The sequence below is a fragment of the Thunnus thynnus genome, chromosome 4 (genome assembly GCF_963924715.1).
Source record: "Thunnus thynnus chromosome 4, fThuThy2.1, whole genome shotgun sequence".
In the NCBI taxonomy this organism is placed as follows: Eukaryota; Metazoa; Chordata; class Actinopteri; order Scombriformes; family Scombridae; genus Thunnus; species Thunnus thynnus.
Window position 1 is genome coordinate 7,319,212 of NC_089520.1, and position 10,311 is coordinate 7,329,522.

General features: G+C 37.4%; 2 protein-coding genes across 2 annotated transcripts; both read right to left on the bottom strand.

The window, feature by feature from the left end:
• LOC137181011 (E3 ubiquitin-protein ligase TRIM35-like) lies at positions 1–2,926 on the bottom strand. The gene has a single exon (XM_067586330.1). It carries the CDS (start codon positions 2,625–2,627, stop codon positions 1,077–1,079), a length of 1,551 nt encoding a protein of 516 aa, XP_067442431.1. The 5' UTR covers positions 2,628–2,926; the 3' UTR covers positions 1–1,076.
• Positions 2,927–6,040: 3,114 nt separating this feature from the next.
• On the bottom strand, positions 6,041–8,112 carry LOC137180789 (nuclear factor 7, ovary-like). Its single transcript, XM_067586037.1, has 2 exons — positions 8,108–8,112; positions 6,041–7,271 (listed from the first exon to the last, which is right to left on the bottom strand). The coding sequence occupies exons 1-2, from the start codon at positions 8,110–8,112 to the stop codon at positions 6,041–6,043; spliced, it is 1,236 nt and encodes a 411-aa protein (XP_067442138.1).
• Between the last annotated feature and the right edge of the window lie 2,199 nt (positions 8,113–10,311).

Below are 10,311 nucleotides of genomic sequence, written 5' to 3' on the forward strand. Positions count from 1 at the left end.
GATGTCCAGCAACACCATCACTTCCCACTTTCTCTATTTCCTGGTTTCAGACAGTTCATTAATGGAGCGAATAGGGTTTTTTTCTGTCTGTATTTGATTTGGATCCTGTTTCCTCTACATACAGTACAGTATATAGTCAATACAGCACATGACAGAGGTCTGACATCAAACCTGATCAATGACAGTTATGTAAAAAACCTCACAGTGAGAGATGCTCCATTAATAATAATAGTAATAATCTTTATTTATAGAGCAGTTTTCAAAGTCCATGTTACAGAGTGCTTCATAAGGTCAGCAAAAATAAAACAGACAATTCATTAAATCATATATTTTAGAAACAGATAAAACTACTTCAGTGTATAAAACAAGAGAGAATTTAAAAGTGATGAAAACAGAAATAAAAGACAATTGAAAGAAAATACAAACAGCTAAAATCGGGAAAGACTTTCTGATAAAAGTCACATGTTATTACAAAGACAAGTTCATGAAATAAATCTTGTACATGTGAGACTAGAGTTTAACCCAGTGTTGTAGTCATTCTGACATTTGACCCAAACATTAAACACAGTCAGGTAGTTTCTGCACATGCTCAGTGGAATCTCTTAGTCAGCAGATATGAAGGCAAAGCTGCTGAAATTACAGTCAGTGGCTTATAAAGTTATCCAACATCTAGTGAAAATAATCACAACACAGCTAAAATACATCAAAAGTATTTTGAGGTTTACATTTATATTATGTATTCTATTTTCTTATTCAGAGTTAATTACAATGACGGCAACAGTAGAGAAAACTTAATTTCCTAAATCACTAATATTACATGAACTCTAAACCTAAAATTAAATCTGTACCTTTAAATAAAGAGACTCTCACTGTGACAACATGACTGACAGCAGAATTAAACTGATGGTACTTTTACAGATTGTAAAGCATCCAGAGTTTCATCACAGTTTAATCATAAACATTAATTTACATTTAACAGTAATTCTGTTTCATTTATTCATAAAGATACTAATGAAATGTAATTATATTTGATAGTACTTCCCTTTAAGATATTGATGGCTGCTGGTATACACTGCCTAATCATCATCATCTTCATCATTGCCGTCATCATCATCATTTTCACCATCATTGTCGTCATCATCATCATCATCATCATCATTTTCAGCATTATTGTCGTCATCATCATCATCATCATCATCATTTTCAGCATCATTGTCGTCATCATCATCATCATTTTCACCATTATTGTTGTCATCATCATCATCATCATCATCCACCTCTGGTAAAATCTTAATTGGCAGTTCATCAGCATTATTAATGCATGGAAACAACTTCTCAGTGAAAGTCTCTGTGAAGGTGTGTATGTGTGCTTCAGTATCAAGATCAGAGAATGACAGTTTTCCTCCCTCGTAGTCCAGATGAACTCTGATCCTCTGCAGCTTCTTTTCCACTTGGAGAACAATGCCTTCATCTGGATCAGAGAGTGCTCTGTATTCATTATCACAACAAGCGATCATCCCACCTTCAATCACTTTTTTATTTCTCATACCCAGGATCCAGCCTCTACTGTGTCCAACCTCAACATCCCAGCTGTGAGTCCCTGAGTCAAAGCCCTCAGAGCCCAGGACAACAGGAACGTCCTTAATCCGCTCTGGATTTTCAGGAAGCTTCTGTCTCTCTCCACGTCTCACACTGATCAGATCTTCAGACAGGATGAGTTCTGGATGAGCAGTGTTTGGATCCAGAATCACAGGAGTGTAGGAGACCATCTCCTTCATCTTGTTCCAGATGTTGAAAGTCAAGTTGCCTAGGTGTTTGGCCACATCTATCAGAGCTCTTGAGACCAGCTCTGGATCATCCAGCAGGAGGCGCTGCTGGACTCTTTCCACTGCAGCCTTGTAGTTCTGCAGGAATGAGACGTCTTCAGCTCTCAGCTCCTCCTCTGTGGTTCTGATTGTGTCTGAAAGAGCTGCTATCTCTCTGCTCAGACTCTCAATCTTCTCCTTTATGACTTTACTTTTCTGCTCCTCTTCCTCCCTCAGAGCAGCAATCCTGGCCTCCTCTTCCTCTTGTAGAAACTGGTGAAGCTTATTAAATTGCTCCTTAATCTGCCTCTCTGTGTCTCTGGCCTGGACCTCAATGTGTTCTGCTGTTTGATCACAGTTTCCTTTAACTTCTTCAAAAAGCTTCAGTTTGTCCTGTAAGGGCTTCAGGGATTTCTGGAGCTCCTCTTTGTGATCCTGTGCAGCTTCATCGATGGGTCTGAATCTGTGGTTGGTGTGTATTTTTGAATCTCTGCAGACAACACACACTGGCTGCTGATGGTCCAGACAAAAGAGTTTGAGTTTCTCAAAGTGCAGACTGCAGAGAGCCTCAGACTCTGCTGAAGCTCTCTGATCTCTCTCCAGTAAGAAGGCCTCACACAGGTTCTTTAATACCAAGTTACAAGGCGGATCACTCCTTGATGATCTTCTCTTACACAGTGGACACTCCTGTGTTTGTTTATCCCTCCACCAGGTCTTCAGACAGTCTTTACAGAAGCTGTGGCTACATGACAGGACCACAGGATCTTTAAAGATGTCATGGCAGACAGAACAGGAGAGATCCTCCTCCAATCGGGAAGACATTTTCACTCAGAGTAAAGCTGAAAACGCACCAGGCGAAACACGCAAACAAGAACATCCAGTGTGATTTGTTTCCTTTTGTGGAAATGTCTCTTGAAGTTACGTTAACTTTGTTCTGTGTTTTTCCTTAAACTTGCGTCCGATCAGCAGCAGCTGGAAGCATTCGTATTCCAGTATTTCCGTATTCTGTCTTGTAGCTGTCCTGTTTTAGTTGTTGTGAGTTCAAGTCATGAGTTTAGTCTGAAGGTGAAACTTATTGTCTGTCTCTCAGGATATTTCTCCTCCCAGTGCCAGAGGAAGTGGGTGGTGCTGTTTTCCTGTTTGTCAAGTGAGAAACAGGCAGACCTCTGTCACGTAGTTTCTTGGTAACGCTCAGCTCTTAACTGTGAGAAACTCGATGTAAGTTTCATTTTAACTCTCTGATGCAAAAAAAAAAGTGACCCAAGTGTGACCCAAGTGAATTATTTTGTTTAATATCCTTGCATGTTATGCAAGGATATTAAACACAACATGGGTCAAAAATGACCCATATGTATTCTCAATAGGAACCTTTGATTTGTTTACATATTTGTAATTGGGGACATATTTTACTGCGGACCACTCCCCTCAAGGTCACAATATCCCCTCACTATCAGACTGTTTTATCACAACTATGTGACACATGTAAGTTCTACTGTATTTTTGTCAAGTTATTGTAGAGCCAAATAATTATAAGTTTGAACTAATTATTGAAATAGTTTGACCTAATGTGTTATAACTAGCTTGCTGTGACCTGTTGTGTTTTAGCTGGTAAAGACAGAGAGTGTGTCTAACACTCTTGGCAGAAAACTGTTGACCTGTTAAAGTAAATGTAAGGTAAAAATATGACCAAAATAAAATACAGTTGTTTGAAAACATCACTGGAGGTCCACTTTAAAATACTGTAGCCTATTGTGTTTTGTTCCCCATTGACAGTGTTGACATGGCTGGTCACAATCATGCCAGATTGAGTGTTTATAGCATCAAATTCCATCTTTGTGTTTCCTCGGACAGTGTTTAGCACTAAAAAGACTGTAACATTTAAATACATCTGCTTGATTTGACTAATTTGGACAGCTAAAGCTTCATACTGGCTTCAGATAAAGTTTTAAATACATTTTTACACAGAAGGGGGTCTGTGGATTTTGTCCCCCATCACTTAGATTGTAAGTGCATTATGAAGAGATCTTTTAATGGTCAGTATGAACAAGAGGCATGATTACAGCAAGAAAAACCTATTTCGGTGTTCATTTGGGCTCCTGACTGTTGTTTTAATACAGACTTGAAAAACTGTGAACTCAGTGCTCAGTGCTTTCCAGTTGTGAAGAAGTTTTACAATCCTCTAGACAAATGAGGTTTCCCTTTGTCACACCATTTCTCGTAAACGCTCTACTCTGTACTTTTGATTTCATTTAATGAGCTTCCTGTTTAGGCTTTCTGTTTGTATCCATCAGCCAAACACAAGCTTTTTGCTTGTAGTATAGATGCAGGATATTTTACAATTTACAATCAGCCAGTATTAAATTTGATATTTTAATTTACAATGATGAAATCCAACATCTGTGTGAATTGTTATTTTTATTGTTATTGTTTTTATAAATAAATCAAACAATAATGGACTGTCACACAAAATGAAAAGCTGAAAAAACTCAGCCATCATGTCGGTCTTAGTGGTCTTGATATATATTCAGAAAACCTGCACGTAAATCTCTCTGCAGCACTTACAGACACAGACACGTACTGCAAAGACTCCACACAGTGCTGGAAATGTCCTTGGTTATGATTTTATGCTGATGTGATGTTCCTGAAATGACAGACAGAACATGTGACTTCCGATTAGAAAATACTAATTTATCAATTAAATTTAAGAACTTTATTTCTTTGAAATGCAGTGTTTTATTGAGATTAGATCACCTTTAAGGAAGAAAATGAGATATGATAGATTTCGCATTAAACATAACATGCTGTAACAATTTTCATGGCATAAATTGAATGTATGAGTGTGTTTATGATATATTTACCTCAAACTAAAGAATCTGAAATAAGATTGTCATCCATCCACATCAGTTTTGGATGGAAGAAATAAACATGTGTCCCTTTGGGGAGTATAATATTTAATAAATTTGATCAAAAAGTTTAGACTGATATGTTTGTAAAATTTGATTTCTCTATTTATCTCAAATTGAAATTTGACTCAGACATAAAGGCTGCTTTACAATAATGATATGTAATTTAATTTATATAATAAACATTTCATTTAAGTGCTGTAACTCTTATGTTGAAAGGAAAAGTCATGTAAGTCTACACAGTGGTGCAGTCATAGTCTGATGTCCAGCAACACCATCACTTCCCACTTTCTCTATTTCCTGGTTTCAGACAGTTCATTAATGGAGCGATTAGGGTTTTTTTCTGTCTGTATTTGATTTGGATCCTGTTTCCTCTACATACAGTACAGTATATAGTCAATACAGCACATGACAGAGGTCTGACATCAAACCTGATCAATGACAGTTATATAAAAAACTTCACAGTGAGAGATGCCTCATTAATAATAATAGTAATAATCTTTATTTATAGAGCAGTTTTCAAAGTCCATGTTACAGAGTGCTTCGCAAGGGCAACAAAAATAAAACAGACAATTCATTAAATCATATATTTTAGAAACAGATAAAACTACTTCAGTGTATAAAACAAGAGAGAATTTAAAAGTGATGAAAACAGAAAGAAAAGACAATTGAAAGAAAAATCAGAAAAGACTCTGATAAAAGTGTCACGTTATTACAAAGATTACTCTCACTGAATAAAAACAAGTTCATGAAATAAATCTTGTACATGTGAGACCAGAGTTTAATCCAGTGTTGTAGTCATTCTGACCTTTGACCCAAACATTAAACACAGTTTTTGCACATGCTCAGTGGAATCTCTTAGTCAGTAGATATGAAGGCAAAGCTGCTGAAATTACAGTCAGTGGCTTATAAAGTTATCCAACATCTAGTGAGAATAATCACAACACAGCTAAAATACATCAAAAGTATTTTGAGATTTACATTTATATTATTTAGTTGATTTTCTTATTCAGAGTTAATTACAATGACAGCAACAGTAGAGAAAACCTAATTTCCTAAATCACTAATGTTACATGAACTCTAAACCTAAAATGAAATCTGTACCTTTAAATAAAGAGACTCTCACTGTGACAACATGACTGACAGCAGAATTAAACTGATGGTACTTTTACAGATTGTAAAGCATCCAGAGTTTCATCACAGTTTAATCATAAACATTAATTCACATTTAACAGTAATTCTGTTTCATTCATTCATAAAGATACTAATGAAATGTAATTATATTTGATAGTACTTCCCTTTAAGATATTGATGGCTGTTGGTATACACTGCCTAATCATCATCATCATCATCATCCACCTCTGGTAAAATCTTAATTGGCAGTTCATCAGCATTACTAATGCATGGAAACAACTTCTCAGTGAAAGTCTCTGTGAAGGTGTGTATGTGTGCTTCAGTATCAAGATCAGAGAATGACAGTTTTCCTCCGTCGTAGTCCAGATGAACTCTGATCCTCTGCAGCTTCTTTTCCACTTGGAGAACAGTTACCTCATCTGATCCAGAGGCTGCTCTGTATTCACCATCACAACAAGAGATCATCCCACCTTCAATCTCTTTTTTATCTATCATACCCAGGACCCAGCATCTACTGTCTCCAACCTCAACATCCCAGCTGTGAGTCCCTGAGTCAAAGCCCTCAGAGCCCAGGACAACAGGAACGTCCTTAATCCTCTCTGGGTTTTTAGGAAGCTGCTGTCTCTCTCCACGTCTCACACTGATCAGATCTTCAGACAGGATGAGTTCTGGATGAGCAGTGTTTGGATCCAGAATCACAGGAGTGCAGGAGACCATCTCCTTCATCTTGTCCCAGATGTTGAAGGTCAGGTTGCCCAGGTGTTTGGCCACATCTATCAGAGCTCCTGAGACCAGCTCTGGATCATCCAGTAGGGGGCGCTGCTGGACTCTTTTCACTGCAGCCTTGTAGTTCTGCAGGAATGAGACGTCTTCAGCTCTCAGCTCCTCCTCTGTGGCTCTGATTGTGTCTGAAAGAGCTGCTATCTCTCTGTTCAGAGTCTCAATCTTCTCCTTCATAACTTTACTTTTCTGCTTTTCCTCCTTCCTCAGAGCAGCGATCCTGGCCTCCTCTTCCTCTTGTAGAAACTGGTGAAGCTTATTAAATTGCTCCTTAATCTGCCTCTCTGTGTCTCTGGCCTGGACCTCAATGTGTTCTGCTGTTTGATCACAGTTTCCTTTAACTTCTTCAAAAAGCTTCAGTTTGTCCTTTAAGGGCTTCAGGGATTTCTGGAGCTCCTCTCTGTGATCCTGTGCAGCTTCATCGATGGGTCTGAATCTGTGGTTGTTGTGTATTTTTGAATCTCTGCAGACAACACACACTGGCTGCTGATGGTCCAGACAGAAGAGTTTGAGTTTCTCAGAGTGCAGACTGCAGAGATCCTCAGATCCTGCTGAAGCTGTTTGATCTCTCTCCAGTAAGAAGGCCTCACACAGGTTCTTTGATACCAGGTTACGAGGTGGATCGTAGACATTTTCACTCAGAGTAAAGCTGAAAACACAGCAGGCAAAACACGCAAACAAGAACATCCAGTATGATTTGTTTCCTCTTGTGGAAATGTCTCTTGAAGTTACGTTAACTTTGTTCTGTGTTTTTCCTTAAACTTGCGTCTGATCAGCAGCAGCTGGAAGCATTCATATTCCAGTATTTCCGTATTCTGTCTTGTAGCTGTCCTGTTTTAGTTGTTGTGAGTTCAAGTCATGAGTTTAGTCTGAAGGTGAAACTTATTGTCTGTCTCTCAGGATATTTGTCCTCCCAGCGTAGGAGGAAGTGTTTGGTGTAGGTTATCTGTTTTAAAAGTCATAAAAGAAGCTGAACTCTGTCACGTAGTTTGTTGATAACGCTCAGCTCTTATCTGTGAGAAACTCGATGTAAGTTTCATTTTAACCCTCTGATGCACAACATGGATCTAAAGTGACCCAAGTGAATTATTTTGTTTAATATCTTTGCATATTATGCAAAGATATTAATTATACTATGCCCTTCAAGGTCACAATATCCCCTCACTATCAGACTGTTTTATCACAACTATGTGACACATGTAAGTTCTACTGTATTTTTGTCAAGTTATTGTAGAGCCAAATAGTTATAAGTTTGAACTAATTATTTAAATAGTTTAATTGATAATTAATAATTTAATTTTAATCCTTTCAACATGGATCTAAAGTGACCTGAGCAAATAATTTTCTTTAATATCTTTGCATGTAATGCTTTTTATACTCAACATGTAATGAATTCCTCAACTAAGTTGTTTTTTTAATATCACAAATATTCATTTAAATGTTACTTTATATTATGTTAAATAAAAAATATTTTTGTATCACTACCCCATAAATGCGCAACATGGGTCAAAAATTACCCGTATGTATTCTCAATATGAACCTATGATTTGTTTACATATTTATTTCACCTCACTACAAGACTGTCTTAGCACAACTGAGAATAATTGTAACAGAATAACAACTGTAGAATAGAATAGTTATAAGTTTGAACCCATTATTGTGATAGTTTGACCTAATGTTTTATAACGAGCTTGCTGTGACCTAAAGAGAGAGAGTGTGTCTAACACTCTTAGCAGCAAACTGTTGACCAGTCAAAGTAAATGTAAGGTAAAAAATATGACCAAAATAAAATACAGTTGTTTGAAACAGCCTGTTCTCACTCCCAACTCATCACATATTGAAGCTTGGTCAGGTCCCCGTGGCATCACTTTTTAATGCACTGGGTACCTCTTTAGCGTAATTTTTTAATGTGCAGGGTAGTCCGATAGACTTCTGTTCAACTCCCATAACGTCATGAGACCGATGATGTCTATATAAGGTGACAAATTTCAGCCTGGTCGTCAGAATAAAACATTGGCATTGTACGTTTCTGCAAACCACAGATACGTTGAATATCTACATTTCAACACCTGTAATACGGAGCATATTAACATTTCAACAATACGTATCATATCAACATTTCTGAAATGACGTACTTCACATGACATCTATATAAAGTGACTTTCTTATTAGGTGGTGGAGGGGCAGGTGGATGGCTTGCAACGTTGTTGGCAGAAAGTTGGAAATAAAAAGGGATACCCCGTGCGTTAAAAAGTGATGCCACGGGGTCCTGACCAAGCTTCGACATGTGACGAGTTGGGAGTGAGAATGTGTTGTTTGGAAACATCACTGGAGGTCCACTTGAAAATACTGTAGACTATTGTGTTTTGTTCCTTAGTGACAGTGTTCACATGGCTGGTCACAATCATGCCAGATTTAGTGTTTTTAGCATCAAATTCCCTCTTTGTGTTTCCTTGTTGAGCTGCGGTGGAAGTATTGTAACAAAAAGAGGAACTTTAGTACTAAAAAGACTGTAACGTTGAAAGATATCTACTTGATTTGACTCATTCGACAGCTGAAGCTTCATATTAGCTTCAGATAAACTTTTAAACACATTTTTGCACAGCAGGAGGAGTGTGGATTTTGTCCACCATCACTTACACTCTAAATCAGTGGTTCTCAACCTTTTTTGGGCCAGTGCCCCCCTATCCATTATCCAGGTCCCTTATCAGCCCTCTATCAATTAAAATATAGGCTAATTGTCTCCCCTGAATACTAATGTGAATTTTTATTCTGTGTTATATAATTTAAAAAGCATGTCAGGCTGTAGCCACTAGCCAGCTATAGGGACGGCTATGGTTAGAATTTTATCCTATCTACAAACAATTTATTTGTCCAGTTTTGCACATATCACAGAGATACGACAGACTGCATTAATGTCATCTCAGCGCTTATTTCCTTGTTGGAATAAAAGGCACACGTCAGACTTTATGATCCAGCTGATAATAATTCATACCATCTGTTATTGTTTGACTTTTGCTCTAGATTATTTGCTCTAAAGTTCATAGACTACTGGTGGCATTTTTTTTTAAATTAAATGTCAGAAGAAAGAAATAAGAGCATTTATCAATATTCTCATTGGTTCTTTTTCATAACTAAAGAATTGGGAGAATTTTTTTTTTTTTAATAATTCAGAACAGGATTAGAATAGATTTATATTTTAAATATGACAAAATATAGTTACAGCAGCAACAATAATGTTTCCATTAGCAAAGTCATGATATCTCACTTGAAAGAAATCAAAAATGTCAGTAAAATAAATAATATTCCTGACATTAAAATACTGAGTGAAGTTTGGAAAGAATGAAGAACACAGACATCAGTCTGTATCAGTCCTTCCTCTTGTCCTCCTCCTTCCCTCTGCTGCTGGTTGAGCAAAGGGGCTGGTTTGAGCCAGAAGCTAAGTCTAGTCAGTAGCTAAGTTTACAGGAATTTGCCAAATTTTAATATACGTTACAAACTAAGCTAAACACAAACACCAACAAACAGAGCAGAAGAGAGTACAGAGAATCTAGCACAGCCATAAAAGACAGCAAAACACAGTGGAGACTCAGCACAGTTTCCCCGTGTCCACACAGGAGGCATTCAGGTGTAGTGTTGAGCGTAGGTCACTCACGTTTTGGAAGCGCTCAGAGCCCAATACACAAATT